General features: G+C 36.7%; 1 protein-coding gene across 4 annotated transcripts in view; it reads right to left on the bottom strand.

Moving 5' to 3' along the window:
* MAP9 (microtubule associated protein 9) overlaps nucleotides 1–20,679 on the bottom strand; it is a 36,863-nt gene extending 16,184 nt beyond the window's left edge. The window contains exons 1-8 of one of the 4 annotated variants that reach the window (XM_060299654.2): nucleotides 20,585–20,679; nucleotides 20,235–20,508; nucleotides 18,252–18,399; nucleotides 17,430–17,514; nucleotides 16,035–16,352; nucleotides 9,753–9,982; nucleotides 2,721–2,814; nucleotides 778–1,013 (exon numbers count right to left, since the gene is read on the bottom strand). In XM_060299654.2, the coding sequence (XP_060155637.1) occupies nucleotides 778–1,013; nucleotides 2,721–2,814; nucleotides 9,753–9,982; nucleotides 16,035–16,352; nucleotides 17,430–17,514; nucleotides 18,252–18,326 (1,038 nt within the window). In that variant the 5' untranslated portion in view covers nucleotides 18,327–18,399; nucleotides 20,235–20,508; nucleotides 20,585–20,679. Of the gene's footprint in view, nucleotides 1–777; nucleotides 1,014–2,720; nucleotides 2,815–9,752; nucleotides 9,983–16,034; nucleotides 16,353–17,429; nucleotides 17,515–18,251; nucleotides 18,400–20,234; nucleotides 20,509–20,584 lie in introns of those variants that run through there. The other 3 variants (XM_060299653.1, XM_070045605.1, XM_060299657.1) reach the window with 3 other exon arrangements.
* Between the last annotated feature and the right edge of the window lie 2,384 nt (nucleotides 20,680–23,063).

The raw sequence follows: 23,063 nt of genomic DNA, 5'->3' as shown, positions 1-23,063 counted from the left end.
GCACAGTGGTTGAGAGCCCGCCTGCCGATGCAGGGGACACGGGTTCGTGTCCCGGTCCGGGAAGATCCCACATGCCGCGGAGCGGCTAGGCCATGAGCCATGGCCACTGAGCCTGCGCGTCCGGAGCCTGTGCTCCGCAACGGGAGAGGCCACAACAGTGAGAGACCCGCATACCACACACACAAAAAAGAAAATTTAGGAGAAATAAAGACTAAAAATGCTCCCCATAAATTTTAACAGTATAGTACTCTGGTGCAACATAGTGTAGGGACAAGTAATCCTACATATCACAAATCTGGTTCTCAAGGTAATAATAATAATATTCCTGATAATGATCCTGTCCATCCATTTAAGTAAGTATGGATGCTATAAACTTTTCTTAAAGATTTTTATTAAAATTTATAAAATATTTTAAAATGATATCCAAAGGAATATCCTTCACTAACTCAAAACCTTAGAAATTATTCCAGACAGCTGCATTTTTATAACATGAAGACCTACAGAAACATACCCACTTCTGGGTATGTATTTCTGAAACATTTAAAAGTATATTATGATCATATACTTCTGTTAACTTTTAATGAAATGTTGGGTTTTATTATTTTCACTGCAAACCTTCCCTGAAGTTAAAATTCTATTGAATAAGAATCACTTGACAGTATAATACCATTATTTCCACGAATAATTCAGATGTACCTAACATGGAAGATAAAATATTTAAAAGTTCTATTTTGAATTTTAAGCTGTAGTATAGAAGGTACAATTTTATATAAATACCTTTGCAGACTCAGTGCGTAAGATACTCTGAAGTTGAAACAGTGGTGGATCATCAACTGTTAAGTTATCATTCATAATCAGTTCAGCTTTCTCCTTTTCTTCTTCAAGGTCATCAGTAGTCACTTGACTTTCCTTGGGTTTCTCAAGTGTAGTAACAAAGTCTATCAAAACTGAGTTCTCTTCATTTTCAATTGATTTCAAGGAATTATGGTTTTCAGTGCATTCTTCATTCTGATCTATTTTGTGACAGAGTAACAGAACTAAATCTCCCTTCTGAATTAATAAGGTGGGTAACAGATTCATTTGCTTTCTGCTAAATGAAAACTGTCTATAATCTCTTTCTTGCAAAATAATAAATGGAGAAAACTATCATATTCAACTTGAATAAACTTTTTTCCCAAGTGAGCTACAAAAGAAAAAATGGCTACTAAATCTACTAAAGCATTTGACACACCTTAGAAAATGGAATAACAACCCTAAACCATAGACATGCCACAAGCCCTTGTTGGTGTATAAACCAAGTAAGTGAAATGGCAGTATCTATTCTATTCAAAAGCCTGTGTTTCTTAGCTGGAGCAAGAGGCACAGATTTCTAAGATACTACAGTTACTAGCAATGCACTTATAATATTGTACAGGTGTAGAGAGAACCAAGAATCAATGCAGTTCTAGAAGAGGCCACCACACAGAGAATAAAGCCATCCTTTAGAGTTTTACTCCACTAAGATGCAGTGTTGCCTCTGATACCAAAAGGGCAGGAAAGGAAGGCCTAGTACTTACCCTCTCAGTGCTCAAGGGACAGGCTTAAGCTCTGGCATGGAGGATTCAGTTTTGCTTTTACAGAATTGCTTCTATTATTGTGATTCTACCACACTTTAGAATGTTCAACAGAAAATCAGTGCTTTCTGCGTTGATCACCAACTTTCAGTTCTACTAGGATCCACCTACTGGCCAACCTGTATCTTTACTGTCAAAGTCTTAATTACGAGGCTTTCATTCCAGCCATTTCTGGGGAACTCATTTTATATCTAGGTAAGCTAGATATAATATCACTTTATAATTCCAGTTATACATTCATATTTGGAGACTACTCATGATTCAAAGTATCATTAATGGATTCTTTAGAGCTGCTAATCAAAGTACTCAGTGAAAAGAACAAGGACTTTGGAGCAAAAGATTCAAATTATGGCTCCATCACTGACCTCGGGTATGTTTCCCAATATCTTTGCACTTCAGTTTTTCTCATCCGTAATATGACAAAAATTGTACTACATACTAAGCACTTAATAAATATAAGTTATACATCCCAGTCTTAAAAACAGCTATGCCTTTAGCTCTCATTAAGTTATATGTCATAAGACTAAGGAAAGAAACAATGTTAACTACTCATACCTCACACTTACTATGTGCTAACGATGGTTCTGTTCTATATGCTTTACATGTATTAAAACTAATTTAATTCTCACAACCACCCTACTCTTACTAAGTCCATTTTAAAGAGCAACATACAGGCCCAGAAAGGTTAGTTACTTTCTCATGTAGTTGTACCTAGATTCAAATCCAGTTTAGTCTCACTCTAAAAGTTCACCTAACCATTATGCTGACTATTGCAGCAATGCCTACATAATAATAGCTCACATTTAGTGAATACTCTACTTGTGCCAGGAATTGAGTTAGTGGCTAAAATGCATAGTATCACTTAATTTTCACAATAGCCTTATGAGATTGGTCTTATTATAACTTGGGGGATTGAGGCATTGAGAGATGAAGTTCTGCATCTACAATCACATGGTTAATAAATTGTGTTTTGGGGATTAAAACTCAGGCAAACACAAACATATATTGTTCCTATAACTGTGTAAAGTGTTATTTCTTTTACAAATAGCATTCTAAGCAATACAGAGTTCATAAATAAAATAAGGTAGAATAATTTGATATAATCACCTGTGATGGAGGATTTTTCCCCAGATACTGGTGAAGAGGAATTTCCGAGACTTTCTTTAAGGGATGATGATGATAGACTTGTTAACCATGAATCCTATTTAAAGAAAATATATTTACTAGTAAGTTTAGTTCTCAAGATTTGTGGGGGGCAATAGGATTATTAAAACTACTTCATAACTCTGAAATCTGCATTATTAGTTTTCTGCTAAACACCAAAAGTAAGTCAAAGGAGGTTATAATATGATTTACTTTCAAGCCTTTATATCTTGATCATCAATAGGTCACTAAGAGCTATTCCAGTTCTTTAACTGAAACCTCTATGTTTTCAAAACTCCTACTGCTCTAAAATCAAATCTCAGAAATATTTAAGGTAAATATTTGACATGTTTTTCTCTAAGTATATATTTTCCTAGAAAGTATAAAGGAAATAGTAGGTAAAAACCCTTAGTTTCAAACAAATATTACTTGTTGACCAAATGAAAGCAATTTATAAAACCAAGTAGACAGTTACTTCCAAATATTTTAGATAAAAAACTACATAGATTTCATACACTTTAGTTTTCCTCAAAATTCCTATATCTGAATTAAAATAATTATTATATATGAAATGAAGTAATTATATTTGTGTATAAACATCTCTTTATAGAATAATACTCTAGTCTAAAGGTGATGATATTATAATGTAAGAAGTTTGATTTTGTTGCATAGATAATAAATTTTAATTTTCTTTCCCATAATATTTACAAAGAAAATTATATGTCAAAAGCAATAGAGAGAAACCATCTGGGCAGATGGCAGAAGGGCTCAAACACTGAAGTCTACCCTGAGAAGGGAAGATTTACCCAAGGAGACTTACAAGTTAGTAGCCTTTTTCCTGAGGAAATTCCCCCAACTGTGCAGCTTAGTAGAAGGCTGCAGCATTACTAAACTGGCTTGAGGGGTCAGAAGATAGAGTTTAGGACTAGAAGATCAGGCAATAAATTTGGAGAAGAGCTGCAGAAGGCATGAACCCCAATATCTGCACATAAATCCACCTCAAACACTTGGATCATCTATGCATGGCATGGGAAAGACCTCAAGGGTCCTGTAAAATCACAGTAGCTAGAAAGTGAAAAATCTAAGCAGAGATTTCAGTCAATGTCCATGGCAAGGGAGACAGAGCTGGGAATTTGTCTAGCCATAATATCTTTGTGCTAGAGCACATGTTCAGAGGAACATAACAGAATTCAGAATCTCTACAACATATCATTCATAATGTTCAGTAGTCAATCAAAATGTTAATAAGTAAAAAAAAAATGGTGACACATACTCATGAAAACAAACACAACAAAAGCAGTCTATAGTAACCAAGCCAGAGATGACCCAGATGTTGCAATTAGCAAACAAGAACTTTAAAGTAGGGATTATAAATATGTTCAAGCACTTAGGAGGAGATATATACATAGTGGCTGAATAGATAGGGTACCTTATTATTAGATACAGAAAATACAAAAAATACTAATGGAAATTCTAGAGTTGAACACTACTAAAATTAAAAAAAAAAATCACTGATAGACTTAACAGCAGATCAGGAATGGTAGAAAAAGGCAGTGAACTTGAAGACAGAACAATACAACTAATTCAATCTAAAAAAACAAAGGGAAAAAAGATTAAAGAAACATGAAAGAAATTTAGAGATCAGTGAGACATATCAAAAATTTCAATGTGCATGTAAGTACAAACAAGAGGAAGGAAAATAAAACAGAAAAAAATTTTAACTTCCCATCTGCATGGAAAATATCAGTTTACAAATCCTGAAATCTTGACAAAACCCAAGCAGGATAAATATAAAGAAAACCACACCTAAGTACCTCATAGTCAAATTGTTGTAATTCAAAGAAAAAAGACTAAACCTTGAAAATAATTCTGAAAGCTGCCAGAAAAAAAACAAAACATTGTATAATGAGGATAGCAAAATAAATTTTTGCTGATTTCATAACAGAAATAATAGAGGCCAGTAACAATGGAAACCTATAAAGAGTTGGGGATAGGAGAAGGAAACTGTCAGCCAAGAAGTATATATTCAACTAAGCCATCCTTCAGAAATGAAGATAAAGTGAATATGTTTTACATAAGAAAAGACTGAGAGAATCGATCACTGGCAAACCAAGAAATGCAAAAATAAGTTTTTAAGATTGAAGAGAAATAACACTAGAAGGTAATCTGGATCTACAGGAAGAAATGAAGATCCCTAGAAATGGTATATATATCTAAGAAAACTATAAATGTTTATTCTTTTCTTCTTTTAGTTCTTTAAAAGTCTAAGACAGGGCTTCCCTGGTGGTGCAGTGGTTGAGAGTCTGCCTGCTGATGCAGGGGACACGGGTTCATGCCCCGGTCCGGGAAGATCCCACATGCCACGGAGCAGTTGGGCCCGTGAAACATGGCCACTTGAGCCTGCACGTCCAGAGCCTGTGCTCCGCAACGGGAGAGGCCACAACAGTGAAAGGCCCGCGTACCATAAAAAAAAAAAAAAAGGTCTAAGAAAAAAAGTTTAAAAGGCTCTTTAAAGAAACGTTATAACTCTGTGTTGTGGAAATTATAGCATATGTAGGTGTAATATACATGACATCAACAGCATGATGGATGAGGGAGTATATGGAACTATACTGTTACAAGGTTTCTATTTTAAATGTGAAACAATACAGTGTCAACTGTATTGTGATCATTTATAGATGCATTTTGTAATCCATAAGACAACTACTAAAAATATAACACAAATAGGTATAGTCAAAAGGCAACAGAGAAAACTAATGGAAAACTAAAACCTATGTGATTAACTCTGAATAAAAAGGCAAGAAAGAAGTTGTAGAGGAATAACTTCAATTTTAAAAAAATAGATAAAATAAATAGAAAACAAACAGCAACAAATTGGCCCTAAGTGTACTTACATTAAATGTATATGGACTGGATTTCCCTGGTGGCACATTGGTTAAGAATCCACCTGCCAATGCAGGGGACATGGGTTCAAGCCCAGGTCTGGGAAGATCCCACATGCCATGGAGCAACTAAGCCCGTGAGCCACAACTACTGAAGCCTGTGCACCTAGAGCCCGTGTTCCACAACAAGAGAAGCCACCATGATGAGAAGCCCGCACACCACAACGAAGGGTAGCCCCCCGCTTGCCATAACTAGAGAAAGCCCGTGCAAGTAATGAAGACCCAATGCAGCCAAAAATAAAATAAATAAATTTATTAAAAAAAGTATATGGACTAAACACTCATAAATGGAATAATGGATTCATAAGTAGATCGCAATTAAAAAGCAGATTGTCAGACTTGATAAAAAAGTAATACCAAACTGCTATTACAAGAGTCATTTAAAGAAAAAGAAAAAAATTGTTTGAAAGGAAAATTATGGAGAAAGTTATACCATGCAAATACTGAAATGTTGAAATGTCAGGCAAAACAAACTGCAAGATATGAAGCATTACCAGAGATACAAAAATTTCATAAGGCTAAATAGGGTCAAGAACTAATAATGATGAATGTGTATGTGTCTAATTACAGAGTCATGGAATGCTGACAGAACAAAAAGGAAGTACAGAGAAGTTCACAAACATAATTGGAGATTTTAACACACTCTATTTAGTACATGGTAAATCAACTAGACAAAAATTCAGTAAGAAAGGAGAAGATCTGAATGACACTACCAACCATCTTGACCAAACTGAAATTACAGAACGTTATATCTAACATCTGCAGAACACACATTCTTTGTTAATACAAATGAAACCTTTCACAAGACACACTTAGTCTGGGCCATAAAAAAAAACCCAACAATTTAAAAAAATGTGAATTCATATAAGATATATTCTTTGATCATAATAAAATTAAATTATAAATTTATGCAAGAATATATCTAGAGAAGATCTAATATGTGGAAATAAAATCATTCACCATAAAATAACCATTTGGCCAAAAAAGAGATCACAAGGAAAATTAGAAAATGTATTTAAAGGAATGATAATGAAAATAAATGGCATCAAAAAAATTGAGTGCTGCTAATCAGTGCATTAGAGGAAAATTTATAGTTTTCAAAGGTTTTGATAGAAAGGATGAAAAGCTTAAAATGGATGGACACATTTTCTAACTTAAAGGTAAGCAAATTAAACCCAAAGAAAATAAAAGAAAGAAATAATAAAGAGTGAAAATCAATGAAATTGGAAACAAACAACAGAGAAAGCTAACAAAGCCAACACTGGTTCTTTTAACAGAGTTAAAGTTTTAACAGAACTGAGCAATGCCTATCAAAATTTAACAAGAAAGACAGAAAACACAAACTACATATTAGAAATGAAAGATGGAATGTCATAATTTTACCGTCATCAAAAGGATAAGGGAATATCACAACCAACTTTATAAATTCAACATCTCAGATAAAGTGGATAAATTTCTAAATAGACATAAATTACCAAACTGATGAGAAAATCTGGATACCAAATATTTACGCCCCCCCCCAAAAAAAATCAAACTTCGTGTCAAAGACCTCTCCACAAAGAAAATTCTAGGCCCAGATAATTTCGCTGGTGAATTCTCTCAATTAAGGGGAAAATGATACTAAACTTTTGGTTTTATACCAAACAAACTTTTAGAAAATAAAGGAGGAAGAGACACTCCCCAATTCATATGATACTCACACCTGATAACAACATTATAAGGAAAAAATTATAGTCAACTTCCATAAATATTGATGTAGAAGTCTTAACAAAATATTAAAAAATCAAATCCCACACAAAAATAGTCTACTATGATGGACTAGATTTTATCCCAGGAATAATGAGTTAATTTAACATATAAACATAGATATATATCATCATACACACGCACACACAAATGAAAGGTGGGAAGTGAGGTTGTATCGAGAAAGAAAATGTCACCCTTTCGATACCCAGCTGTGACATTTGCAGGAAGGTAAGGCAATAGGGAGAGAAGTGCAGTGTCATGTGAAAGCTTATACAAAGTTAAAGAGGCTTCAGCATTGTTGAATGTGGATGAAAACAGACTCTTCCGGAGCCAAAGATTATAGACATAGGAGAGAGAAGGGTTGGACAAAAAATAAATGGGAAATCCCTGAAAATGTGGGCTTAAAGAAGATTCAGAGCATGGTCAGGAAAACTTTATAATGAGGAATAAGGAAAATTTAGACTATTAAAAACAGCAGTATCTAATATACCCAACAAAGATAATAGCTCTACAATATGGGCTATGTTATAGTCATTAAGGTGAACATAGTCTCAAGATCACCCAGCAACATGGAAACATGTCATGACCTAATGTTAAGAGATTAAACCAAAAAGCATGATACAAAACATTGTGAATGTTAAGATGACAAATATTATAAAAACAAGTACAGAAAAACAGCCCAAAAGTGGAGTAAGAATAATGAATATAGTTGTCATTAGGTGATGGGATTATGGGTAGATATTTTTCAATTAAATTTTCTGTCATAATATAATGTTACTTTAAAAAGTTTAGGAATACTTCTTTCTTTAATCAAGGGATATAGAATACATCACAAAGAGCAATTAAAGTTAGGTATCACTACCAGTTTGAATAGTGTTCCTTCAAAATTCATGTCTACTCCAAATCTCCGAACGTGATCTTATTTGAAAATAAGGTGTTTGCAGATGGAATTAGTTAAGATGAGAATCTACTGGAGTAGGGCAGACCCTAAATCAAATGACTGGTGTCTTGTTTTAGACAAAAGTGAGGGAAGACACAGAGACCCAGGGAAGAAGACCATGGGTTGACGGAGGCAAGGACTGGAGTGATGCAGCTACAAGCCAAGGACCACCAAAGATTTCTGACAACCACCAGAAACTGGAAGACGCAAAGAAGGATTCTTCCCTAGGGCCTTCAGAGGGAACATAGCCCTGTTCACACCCTGATATTGGATTTCTGACCTCCAGAACTGAGAGAACTTCTGTTGTTTTAAGTCATCTAGTTTGTGGCAATTTGTTACAGCAGCTACAGTGAACTAACACAATATCCACTTGACCAGATGATTCTATTAAACATAAAATAATTGTTTGGTTTTGATAACACCCTCTCTTCACCTGATTTTCAGAACAAATTAGGACATAGCACATTGAAGCCAGGCAGACTTATATCAAATTGCCAGCTTTTCTGGTAAAGCTAACCTACAGGATAAGAGTGGACTCAGAGCCTACTGTGCTCATACTTCTGACCTGAATTGGAGAGATTCTTCTGTTTAGTTGTGATACAAAGGACTTCCTCTGTCTGCCTTTGTACCACCTCCCAGGGAGCAGATCTTTTCTCACATCAGTAACACAGAGGAGTCAGGAGAAGAAGAAAGAAGCTTAGCCAGTACTGTTTAGTTACTTTTCTCTGATCTGCTCAAGCAGATTGTGGAGGAGGAATGTTCTTCCCATACTTATCCCTTCTGAAATGTGAGGTGGAACTTCTCTAACCATAGTGAAATGTAAAGACAGGCGGCCAAGTGTTCTTCCCTAATAACAATACACAGTAAACTCCTGATGAAGTCCTGAAGGATCACATCTACATCCCTTCTGGTATATCCCAAAAAATATAGGACTGTGCCGTGAACATTCATTACACATTTGTTGAGTGATTAAAACCAAATGAATAAAATGACATTGGCCATAAATTATACAATTCAAAGATATGTAAATAAAACTCTTGCAATTAAAGTGTTGCATAGATTCAAAAAGGCAAGTTTTTTTCACATTTTACTTTCTCTGAAATTGGATGCATCATATGTTACAGTTTAGCAGTTTTCTTCTTTCTTAGCAGTACATAAAATAATGCTGTATTTTTGCTATATCTTACAATTGAGTTTTAGATCCAATAAAATATAATATATTTTTAAAAACTTAAAATTATTTCCTTATCAATTGCTGAAGAAATCATGTAACACACACACACATGCACGCTCACACACAAATATTCTTTCTCTCATAATCAGATGCAAAAACCTGAATTAGAAACACAGTTTAGCAGTAGCGCTAACCTCAGGGTCAAGGTTTTCAGAGAATGCATTTTTCTCAGCTTCTGGTTGTCTGCCATTCAGCCTCAGGAGGAATGAAGGTGCAGAATATGCCTCTAATTCTTCATGGAGGGCAGTGTCTTTGTCTTCTCCTAGCCTGTCTTTCTCTTCCCTGTGGCTGTGCTTTTTCAACATGCTCCTTGGCCGAGGTGAAGGCTTAAAGTGGTTGTCTGCTTCAAGGCTGCTGTTATTTTCTGCAGAAAAATACAATGTTTTAATGCATTAAATAAAATTTAATACACTAAAAAATACATTTTTAAAATGCCAATGGCTTCTCCTACACCGCAGGTGCCACCACACTTCCCTCCTGTGCCCAAGCACCTTGGCTTTCTATCCTGGAGAGTCTAGAAGAAGCCCACACCCTTCTCTACACAGAACTCCAGAAAGTACAAGTAGGCGATAGTTCATAATCAAATAATTTTTTTTTAATGGCTGCCATCCTGGAAGTAACTAGTATACTTCACTTTTGTGAGTAAACTCATCAACTCTCATAGTATTAAAAAAATTTTTTTTTTTAACAAACAAAACCAAACTGCTTCAGTTTCAGCCTTTATAAAATGAGGCAGTTCATCCATCAAAACCTTTATTGAGTATCTGCTGCCAGGCCCCATACACATCACTCACATTAATGGACCTCAGAATCAAGACACTGGCAATGGCCCTGTCCAAGGATTTTAGAGGTTGGGAAAGGAGCCGATTCTGAACAAATAAAATTATAAGACAAAGGTAAGTGCTGTTACAAGTATAAAGATGATGTCAGTACAGGGAGTAGAAGAGCCAAATGTCCCTGGAAGGAGGAACAGACAACTGGATAACTTGTGAGCTGCTGTTCTCTGAGTCCATAAAACCTCTCCAGCAGTTATTAAAATTTCTCAGTTACTATTTCATCACTTCTAAGTTTAAAACACAATCTAATGCTGGTATACTTCCAGCCCTCAAAACATGATAAGAAACATTTTCCATGAACTTTTCCCTAAATTTTACCTGTTATACATATCCATCTCTCCATTGTTCTACCAATGTATTCTTCTGATGAAACTTCAAAACTGAACTAATTAATACCTTTATCCTTTTTATCTATAAGTCGAGTTATAAATCCTGCTAGAAGATTCTACAACCATAGGTAATTGGAACCACTATAAATGTTTCATTACCAATTTTAGGTATGTCCTAAACTCTGGTCAAATGTCCAATCCAAAATCCAAGAGTCATCTTAGATTCGTCCCTCAAAATCCAAAGAATCACAATACCCTATCCATTCTACTTGCTAAATTTCTCTCTCATTTATCCCACTTTCTACATCCCCACTCTCAGTTCCTCATCCACTCTTGCCTAGATTACTGCCTCAGTGATATTTATAAAACACAAATCAGATCACATCACTCCTCTCCACAAAATTTTTCAATGGCTCCCCATCAGCCAGTCTTACAGAATAAAAAGCTCATTGCCTCTGAACAATATAAAATGTTTCATGGTTTTGTCTCTGGCTACCTGTGCTGCCTCATCACTGACACACCCACTTAGTAATCTGTCCTGAAATGCTGGGCTCACTGTCCTTCTGCAGCTGTGCCACATGCCTCCTGCCACCAGAGCTTGCCACCCAAGCTCTCCCTCTGCCTAGGATGTCCACTTCCTGTTTCTCCTCCTGAAAAATGCTTGCCTGTCTTTGGAACCTCAGTTTAAGCAGAATATTGTATAATGCCTGGTTTTGAGTCATTTTTTTTTATTGTGGTAATAACACTTAATAGGAGATCCACCCTCTTAACAAATTTTCAAGTGCATATTACAGTATTATTAACTAAAGGCACAATGCCAAAAGGCAGAGCTCTAAAACTTATTCATCTTGCATAACTGAAACTTTACATCTGTTGACTAGCAACTCCCATTTCTCTCTCCCTCCAGCCCCTCATAACCACCATTCTACCCAGTCTCTGTATGGGGTTGCCTATTTCAGATATTTCATATTTGAATCTTGTTCTGACACTTACTAGCATTGTAAACTTACACGAATCAGATAACCGTCACACGCCGCAGTTTTCCTATAGGTAGAATTAGCTAAGATTTGCTAAAGTTCTCATGGGACTTGAGTAAGATAATACATACAAAGCACACAACACAGTGCCTGACACATGGGAAGTGCTCAATGAATATCAATGATTGTATAGACATTTCCTGTTCTGGTTTGTCCACCACTCCTGTTTTCTTTTTGGGTATCCTCTCCTCCTTTCTATCCATGTGATTCTGTGGGTTAATAAATATCTCCTCCATACCTCAGTGAGAATGATGGGCATGTGATGTAGCCCTCTCCTTCCTGTGCAGCTTATCACAGAAACTTCATTTCCCCTGACCACAGCAGGCCGTCAGGAGGTCAGGATTTTTCTACTTGGAGTTGGTGGATATGCCTTTAAGGCCATGGAGCTGGAAGGATGTGATTTAGAGACCACTAGTGGCATTCTCTGCTGCCAAGTGAAGAGCTGTCTGAGACAAAGAAACCAAATGACAGAAAAATGGACCAAGGGATGGAATTAATGGGGCAGTGACAGTGCAGGAGGAGAGAATGAGAGGGTCAGGGAGGGAGGACAAAAGTAAAAAGAGAGAATCCTGATGATATAGAAATACCGATTCTCTATACTTAATCACACCTAAAGCAAGGACTTCTGACATCCATGCTCAACACAGGGATAAACTCTTTCCACTGATGTTTGAATTGGGTCATTTGCATCTGAGAGTCCTGACTACAGGTATTATTATTTGTCAGTTATAGCTATTGACACCAGCTCCTCTAGGAAGCCTTCCCTGATGCCCTCAGGTAAATTTAGATGCCCACTTTCCTGTGTTCTTACTATACCTTTTATACACCTTCCCACCAAATTGTAAAGTCTTTGCTATGGTCTGAATGTTTGTGTCTCCACCCAATTCTTATGTTGAAATCTTAACCCCAAAAGTGACGTATTAGGAGGTGAGGCCTTTGGAAGGTGATTAAGTCATGAGGGTAAAATCTTCATGAATGGGATTAATGCCCTTAAAATAATGCTCTACAAAGTTCCTTTGCCCTTTGCACCACATAAAGATACAATGAGAAGCCTGCAACCCGGAAGAGGGCCCTATCCAACCATGTGAGCCCTGTGATTTCAGACTTCCAGCCTCCAGAACTGTAAGAAATAGGTTTCTGTTGGTGATAATCTACCCAGTCTGTGGTATTCAGTTACAGCAGCCCGAACGGCCTAAGACAGTATTGGAGGATTGGTACTAAGTCTTTGTAATGCCACAGTGATAGCTACTATCACAGTGCTTGTAACAGTGAAACATATCGTACCCACAATAAATATGTGGGATAAATAAGATGATCTGCTTATGAACAAATGCTGAATAATAAAATGAATAGTAAAAGCATTTATAGAGTACTTAATTTATGCCAAGATTGCTCTAAGCACTTCAAATACATGAATTTAATTTAATTGCCTCAAACCCCTAGTGGTGGTTCAAATTTGTCTCCATTTTACAGGTAAATAAAATGAGGAACAAAGAGGTCATGTGCCCATAGTCATAAACTCTAGTTTGTGGGATTAAAGCAGGAGCACCCAGACTCCAATGCTAATGTAGTCAAGGTTCTCCTGCTTTAAAGTTAAAATAAAAACAGCATAACCTGTAAAAATTACTTTCTACAATCACTACCAATGTGACCACTACCTGATAAAAGTGAAAGAGTTTGATTATTGTACTAGTTACAGCAGACAAGCAAGAACAAAGGAAATTTTCAGGTTCTAATATTTTTATAAAGCATTAAGTGATACTCAGCAATATCTCACATTAAAAATATTAAGTTCTAAACTCTATAAGAAAAAAAAGTCTAAAAATTTAGAGAAGGATAAAGCTAAGCTCATTAACCACTTTCCTTCTTTAATGAATGAATTATTCATTTAAACATTCAAATACTTAATGAATTCTACATGCCAGGCACTAACCAGCAGCCTCAAGTTTTTTCTTCAACTTGAATAACCTAGGAATAATGATTTTAATATATTTTATACCAAAATTCCACTTCCAAAAGCATCATCAAGTTTTCAGAAAGAAAAAAAAAAACATCTCTACATTATCAAAATGTTTTATTTTACAATCAAATGTAAATGATTACTTGTTTTGGTAATTTTTTTATCCTACATATACTGAATTGCAAATGGTTAATGATTGTTTAAAAATACAGTATTGCACATTTAGAATCCTGAGCTATCTTGTGGTCAAAATACAGTATTTCTCTAGTTATTTTATAATTTGTCACAGGTTTTAAAAAAGATATTAAATGGGTGGATTATTGCTGATTATCTACCATAAAGTTCTAATTATATACTTCTATCTATATCAGACTAATTTTTAGCTTCTATAATATGCTCACATTTTCTTATTAACCTAATGAAAAGCTTTTTAGAATCAGGACAAATAGGATAAACGTAATCCATAAAAATAGGTTTTTAAACTCAACTAAGACTAGGAAACACTGCATATTCTTTCCTGAAGATTCACCGTGCATATGTCTTTATTAACAGTTCCAAGAAGTTCATAAAGAAATTGGTTTAAAATTCCTATAACTCTGTGTTTTCCCCTCAATACCAATGAACAAACTGTGGAACATACTTTGGGAAATGGTGATGTAATGGATTATTCACTCTTTGATTACATTTCCCTTCTCTCCATTTTTGATTTTACTCAGTACACTGGGAAGGTACATTTTAGCAAGTTAATTGTGTTTCATTAGGCCTTGTGCTTACACTTTTGTAGAAGTTTATAGTTTGAGATATACTTCAGTAGATTCTTAAAACAATTCTGTAGGAAAGGAGAGCAGGTTTCCTCCCCCTCCTCATGAAGACAGTGAGGCTTACCCTACGGCTGAGGTCACACATAACTAACTTGCAGTAGCTTTTCCCCTAGTATCCCTGCTTGCTTGTATCTTCTCCTCATTTGAAAGTGGAAGGAATTGTGGGGGTGGAAAAAGGAGTGTCTGAAATATAGCTTTGCCTAAGGTTACCAGTGCTATTATGTAAAGTATGAAATACTTACCAGTACCATATTTAATGATGATATGAAGGAAAGAGGTTTTTGTGAAGGTTAGCATCAACTACTATTTTTTCTATAGAACATAAAAAGACTGGAAGACTCCAAATCCTTAAACTTCTATGCCCTTGTTTCTGCGTGGCAGCCCAGGGGATGTCACAGCAGTTGGTGCCTGCTTCACTCCATCTCTGCTGCACTATGCACAGAGCTCAGTAGAACTGTGAAGAAACTACTGTAATCACACCAGGAATATCCCCACAGAAAATTGAGTTTTAGTGGATTTTCCTGAGGAACAGAGAAACCAAATGGAGATTCTCTTTTCTTAAGGAAAATCTGGAGGCTTAAACAATGACAGCAACAACACCTACCCCCACCACCCCCTTCAAATATACAAATGCCAAACAAATATTCTGGCAAATGGCTGTATGGAAATGATTATTGTTTTAAGGACTAGCCCCAATGCTGCTATAACCCTGATGTCTGGAGTGTGAAATGGATTAGAAAGGATTCCATTGTAGTTCCACTGCTAAAAACAAAATTGGAGCTCACAGGTCTAAGCAAGGTTGGACCCAGGAGCTTTGGAGCCACAGCTGTGGATAACTGAAGGTACTTTGGCCAGCTATCAGGCACTAGCAGAGATATAAAACTGAATGTACAACTGGACATCAGAATTATGGTTTTTCTCTACGGTTCTATTATTTTTATTTATATCTGTAAAATTGAAAGGTTAAGTCTGATTTTTTTTTTCTTAAATATCTACTAGCCACCATATGCAGTGGTTAAGAATCCGCCTGCCAATGTGGGGGACACGGGTTCGATCCTGGTCTGGGAAGATCCCACATGCCACGGAGCAACTAAGCCCATGCACCACAACTACTGAGCCTGTGCTCTAAAGCCCGTGAGCCACAGCTACTGAACCCATGCAGCACAACTACTGAAGCCCGCGCGCCTAGAACCCATGCTCCAAAACAAGAGAAGCCACTGCAATGAGAAGCCTGTGCACTGCAACGAAGAGTAGCCCCTGCTCTCCACAACTAGAGAAAGCCTGTGAGCGGCAACGAAGACCCAACGCAGCCAAATATAAATAATAAATAAATAAATAATTAAAAAAATCTATTAGCTACCATATAAAAGTATTTTGTGATTATCTTAAAATAAATTTTCAAGAAATGCAATTACAGTATCCTAACAAATTACCTGAAGATGCGCTTTTGATTGGAAGAATTCTAGGTTTCGTTTCCATTTTAATTTTCTCTTTTTCAACTTCTTGTTGTTTATTTTGAGATTCAGATAAGGGATTTACAATCATGCCTTTACCACCATCAGGTGCCATCTCATCATTTTTGATAGAGACTACTGGCTCATCTTTCCTCACATCATTGATTGATTTCTTGGTTTTCAAAAAAGACAGTTTCGGAGAATTCTTTTCTTCATCATCTGATATATGAAAATCATTAATCTTTTTCTTAACTGAATTTTCATCTACTGAGGTGTCAGAAAAATCACCTAAGGAAACTGAAAAACAGAAGAGAAAAAATATTTTCAATAGTGTATTTTAAAGTTTTAAAGATTACATCAATCAAAAAGATTACCTTAAAGACTGGAAATGAATTTACAACTGTGAATAGATTTGCAGCCCTAAAAAACAGCGAACTTTGGCAGGTTTTAAATAAAATAAAATAAAAATTTCAGTTTCATTAATTTATTCAAAACATACTTATCGAGTATGAATAGCTTGTCAAGCCAAGCACCGTGCTTGCTCTGAGAAAACTCCTTCAAAATTTCTTCAAAGTAATAATCAGCCAGGGACATTTAAATTAGATTTTGGACTGTAAAGCTTTTCTTTTGTTTTTCAAAAACTTCATAAAACCAACAATATTTGTAAATGGAAGAATTTGCTAATAATGTTTTTTCATAAAAATTCTGGAAATGCAATTCCATCCATACCACAGTATTAGATTTTACTATGAGAAGAATAATAAAGAATGCTTAACCGAACTATAAAGCAATGATTTAACTATTGTTCTGATTACTTTTACAGAGAACATTGAGAGTTATTCACTGAAAGTATAAAACACTGAATTTCAAGTTTAGAATTTTGTATATTTATCCTGAAATGTAAAATATTAATATTTTACATAATCAAAAGAAACCAAATTAACCATACAATACTGATATATTGGGTTTTTTAAACTGATTCCCTTTCATAGCCAAAAAACCCTTGATTTATAAAAAGCATTATAAAAGTGATCCTAACGTGCACAAAGTTTAGTTCTATGGGCCCTAGTTATTTCCTCATAGGGTTGACCTTAAAGATGAACTTGTTATCTCCAATATGGTTTACCACAAACAAGCAAATCTGCTGTCAGTTAAATTTTATTTTCATACACACATTCAGAAAAAAACCAAGGACAATCATACAACTTCTTTAAAATTAAGAGTGGCTTTTTATTCATTAAAAAGTTGGAGATCTAAAACCTGTGAATTCATAGGTATTATTTTAACATAGTGATTTTTTTTCAGGGTTGGGCTAAACCTAACTAAAGAAGCAAAAATAAGAGAAGTGGTTTACTTTCCCATGTTCTCACATACCAATCTCATCACTGTCAAAGTCATCTGAGTATTCAGAACTTCTTTGTCTAGCTGAGCGAGCTGTAATTGCTTTTATTAGTTCATCCTGAAATGAGAACTGAAATCAATTTCTACCCAAATGTGGAGGTCTCATATATTGAATTAATTCTTTAAACAAATAATGCTTGATTAATAACTGCCTTAAAACTTAGGTTTCATTCATTTAACAGATATTCACTGAAAGCCTACCTTATGCCATGCACCCAACCCTTAAGACTCAATGCAGAACATCACAGACAATTCCTTTCCTCATGGAGCTTTGGGTTAAATTAAAGAAGACAGACAACACCAAGCAAATGAATTGAAGGACTCAACTTAGGGTTCATTATAAATTGGCATTATGGAAGAAACTGGTATTCTTTATGATCTTTTGTTTCAGTGTATTGCTGTTAACAGATGTAATCAATACTGCAAATTTAGAGGCTGAGTTCAAAACTGTAGTGACTGGACAGAGAAAGCCTAAATGTTATAATGTTACACCGGGGGGGGGAAACATTTTTTATATGAAAATGGCAATTAGAAGCTGCTATTCAACTTTTAAAAGCTAATTTAACTTTTAATATACTAAGAACCTAGTATTGAGTTTAGTTTGGTAGTCTTAAAGCCACACAGAAGAGTTGGTAATACTGGAGCCCAAATACAATCATCTGAAAAATTTCAAAAGAAACATATATTTACTCCAGCTTTACATAGGACTGTTGTATTGAATAGAAGCACTTTCAAGTCCAATATTCCCAATACAGTGTTTACCTTTTAAAATTATTCAAAATAAAAATACTTTACCTGGAAAGTAGTTCTTTTGGTGACTTTTGGACTCTTTGTATATGCCAAAGTTGTGCTAAAAACTTCATCAGACATAGTGTTTATTTTAATTCTCTAATTTTATAAAATGGCTAACAAATGATAGGGATAATTCAACCTCTCATGGTGGCTGAAATATATAAAAAACAAATCAGACTTTTTTGCATGCTTGAGAATTTCCATTACTACACTTAGTACTCCCTCCCTGCCCCCAAAGCCAAACAAAAACCAGAAAAGCATCATATGAACATTGAGCTATATCTTCACTTTTAAGTAGCAGAGTAGTAAACAGAGTTTTTGTAAAGAAAAAGCAAATTCTACTATCAAACTTGTTTTCAGAAAAATAAAATTCAAACTGAAGTTATCCAAAAATATTTCTACAATTATTTTATTATCCTAAATAAGTTTTACAATTATTGCACTCATTTAAATAATGAGTGCAATAGGTTGTTGCCAATTAAAATAGAAACTTTTTCACCTCTCTTCCATTCGAAAAGTATAATATAGCCTACAAAACAGCCATACTTATTTAAAAGGCTACCAAGAAGACGACTGTCAGCATAAAGTACAGCAACGTTCCCCAACCTTTTTGGCACCAGGGACCAGTTTCGTGGAAGACAATTTTTCCACAGATGGTGGGTGGAGGGAATTGTTCGGGCAGTAATGCAAGCGATGGGGAGCGATGGGGGGCGGCAGATGAAGCTTCGCTCACTCGCCCGCCGTTCACCCACTGCTGTGCGGTCCGGTTCCTGTTTCCTAACAGGGGTCTGCGGCCTGGGGTTGGGGACCCCTGAAGTACAGAAGTCCCCTACATACCAATGAGTTCCATTCCGAGATTGTGTTTGTAAGTCCAATTTGTTCGTAAGTCCAACAAATTTAGCCTAGGTACCCAACAGTAGTACAGTACAACAACTAGCATATAGGCGCCGGCATCAGGTGAACAGGCAAGAAGAGTTACTGACTGGAGGAGAGAGAGGAGGTGGGAGATGGCAGAGTTGAAGGATTGTCAGCAATAGGAGACGGAGGGCAAGCTGCAATTTCACTCACGCCTAACGTTGATGGCACATGTTCTGCTTCCTGGCTGCATTCAATTCTATCTACCCTCTTGCTTCCGGGCATCCTGGGCTTGAAATAAAGATACTGAACTACTGTGCCCTATACAGTACTGTACAGTAAAGTACACAAAAGTACAATCACTTGTAGAGGACGCACACACGTGACAGTGTACACCATACACGTGAACTAACGTACGTGATTGGACGTGAGAACGCAGGTTCGAATCTTTTAAAGTTCGCAACTTGAAGGTTCATAGGTAGGGGAATTAGTGTACATAACTAAGAACATCACCATTTTTTTAAAAAAGTTTACATACAGTGCTGGGAAAGAAAAAGATTGTAAATAGTGATATTTTTCCAGCCACTCTTCCTCTCACAAGTGTTGAAATACTATTAGATAAAACAAAAAGAAGGGCTTCCCTGGTGGCGCAGTGGTTGAGAGTCCGCCTGCCGATGCAGGAGACACGGGTTCGTGCCGCGGCCCGGGAAGATCCCACATGCCGCGGAGCAGCTGGGCCCGTGAGCCATGGCCACTGAGCCTGCGCGTCCGGAGCCTGTGCTCCGCAACGGGAGAGGCCACAACAGTGAGAGGCCACAACAGTGAGAGGCCCGCGTACCGAGGGAAAAAAAAAAAAAAAAAGGAAGCTTCTGCGATGGACTGCATTAAAATCTCTGTTAAATGGTCCTGTGGACGTTTCCAGTGTTCCAGGCGGAGGCTGCTCACCCTCTCCGCCGCGCTCAGCAGCGCGGGGCAGGGGACTGCTCCGGCCCGGCCAGGTGGCGCCCTGTCCCTGCCCGCTCTGCCCCGTGTCGCCGACCAAGCACCCGCCGCTAGCAAGGTCGGTGCACAGCCGAGCGCCGCCTCCGCTCCGATTCTCCACAACCCCCAAGTCCCGCGGTCTGTACTCACTCTGCATTCCTGCGGATGTCTCCCCGCGACCGGAGGAACCAGCTGTTGGCCCCTCTCCTGGGCCTGCGCCTGGCTGCTCTCTGAGACCAACTCTGCAGCGAGCGAGGAGGCGGTACTAAGAACGCAGGTGGGAAGCGGTTGCTAGGAAACAGCGTCTCCGGGAGGAAGTGACATACCGCGCCGCAGGTCTCTCGGGTACCTAACACCGCCCTACAGCCCGCCGTGTCACTGGTGCGACCGCCCAGACGAAGGAAATGACATCAGCCCTGTGGGTCTGGGGAGAAGGGTGCTTTATAGGCCGCCTGTGCTTCAGTCATTACGTAGGAGACAGGACCTGTCCAGCTTCCCACCTGCGAGCTGAGAGCTGGCGCTTGTCAGTGGCGTTAGGATCTTCAGCCGCACAAAGCACATCCATCGTTCGTTTTGCCACAGTTGTTACAGACATGAAGTTCTGTGAATCGTAGTAGTGTACTAACGGACTAGTGCACTGACAGATGGGACAGAATATCAAGACAGAGACGTTTGCAGGCTCAGGAGTCAAACTGCGCGTTTGAATCCTGGTGCACCTCCCTCTGTCCGTGTGACATCGTGCAAGCTAACGTCTGTACACCCCAGTTTCCTCTTCTGTAAAATAAATAAATAAAGATAATAATATTAATAGCCACCTTAATAGCGTTGCTGTCAGTACTCAATGAAATCATGCAGATGGAATACTTGGAAGAGTGCCTGGGATTGCATTCTGTCAATGTTAGATACTCTCTTTGTGCAACTCAGCCACAAAGGGCCTGGATAGAAGTCATCCCTTGTCGACACAGCTGAAAACCCATTCTGAGTGTTTCTTTAATGTAAAGTTCCCCGCTTTGTATATGTACTCAGTGGATAATCTGGCTAAAATCAAACCAGTCCACAAAATTATCTAATAGGCAGAGGACTGTGTGCTGATAAGGTAACCAAAATCAACACCACTTAATTAGGATAGGTAATCCTTAAACAAATACTTTTCTTTAAAGACTTTAAAATAACAAGGATTTCTACTTTTTTTTAATTTAAAAGAAGCTCAATCCTAAATTGTCTGAATGCAGTTATTATTCACTGACAAGTAATTAAACTTGTTGCCGGTATTTTTCCCCTGACTCTGAAATTTATTTTCACTTGTTCAACAATTATTTATAAACAAATCACACTGAGATATAAGTTTAATAAATCAATGTGTTGAAAAACCAAATGTGCATAACAAGAAATACGAAATTTAGTGTAAAAAAACAGCCTATGCTTTTAACAATATGTGCAGTGCAATTTTTTAAATACTACGTTCAGTTTATGCGCAACTTGTCCTTGTTTGAAAAACTCAGTTTGATCAACATTTGCTTAACTTTGATGTTTTCAAACATTTTTGGATGTCTGCATCAAAGATTTTTCATTCACCACATACTGTTAACTTTCTGACCCATATAAGTTATTAATCAACAAATATGATTCCATCATAGTACCTGTGTCCACAAGGAAAGGACAATGTCCACATTTTCCTTATATGTGAAGTACTAATTTGCTTATGTTGAAATAGTTATATTCATTCAAAATGCTCTGTTCATTTTTTTCATCCATTTGGCTAATATAGTTTTCACTTAGATACAGCTTAAGAAAATAAAATTCAAAAAGATATTAATAAAAAGAGCCTTTAAGGAAAGAGTCTATCTTTTTTTACAGAACCCACTAGATTTTATTTTTAACTTAATTCAAAATAATTAATACAGGATATAAAAGCTATGCCATACGTAGCTATAGTAAATAAGACAGTTAACCTGAACTAGTTAATTTCTCACAAGCCCTAAGGCACAATGTCTTTCCACTATTACGTTAAGCAGCAGAATATTATGCATTTTATTAATATTTTCAGGTAGCTTCAGTATAATAATATGTTAATAACATTATATAAACCTGAATTAATAGCATGATGTTTTCTGATGTATAGTTTGCAATAAATAACTGTTGAATGAATGAAATCAAGAATAAACAAATAGCATTTAAAGCTGAAAAATAATTTTTGGAACATTCCTATAAAAGCTCATGGATACTCAAGAAAATGAAAACACTCCAACACACAAAATTTCAGTAGCTTATGTAACATTTTCTCTATATTTCACTTTTCTAATATGTATTTGACCACAGAAGTATTTGCCTAGCAAACTTTTTTGAGTTTACTACTCTTTTCATTTCCAAACTTTGCCTTCATTCATTCATTCAATAAGTAAGTATACCCGTAACATTTTGGGTCAGATTTGGTGAGTTCCAAGGGTAAAGCAGACTACGTCCCTGCCTGGGGATCCTGTAGACTAGAGAGAGCTAGAAGGCTGGGTAAACACATAATGACTGTACACTGTGAGAATTTCTCTATAGGAATACAAAGTAAGAAGCTCTGAAGAGAGAAAAATTCTTCCTGGAGGTTCTAAAGAGTTTTCCCAGAGAAAGTGAATTCAAGTTGATTAATGAATTTAGGAGATAAGGAGGGATTTTAAGCAGAGGAAATGGTCTATGAATATGGAGGCTAACACTGTTCTATCTGAGGGGCAAGGAGGGGAGTGAGAAGCTCCACTTCCAGATCAAGAAGCAAATGAAAAGTGACTCTTCTTCAAAATTTCCCTGCCTTCACAAAAACAGGCAAATTGTTAAGTCTTCTAACGGGCAGTTAGAGAAAATTGATCTTGTACTCACAGGCAGTGCTGGTTGAAAACATACAGCACGTGTCTAACATCTTGAGAAGTATGCTACAAAAGCAAATCCCTCTGGGTGTCAACTGATAAAGATTTTATTTGCATTAAACATTGAATG

Source organism: Globicephala melas, chromosome 5 (genome assembly GCF_963455315.2).
Source record: "Globicephala melas chromosome 5, mGloMel1.2, whole genome shotgun sequence".
NCBI classification, from domain to species: Eukaryota; Metazoa; Chordata; class Mammalia; order Artiodactyla; family Delphinidae; genus Globicephala; species Globicephala melas.
Note: the sequence above shows the minus strand (reverse complement) of the source record. Positions and strands in the feature narration are given on the sequence as shown.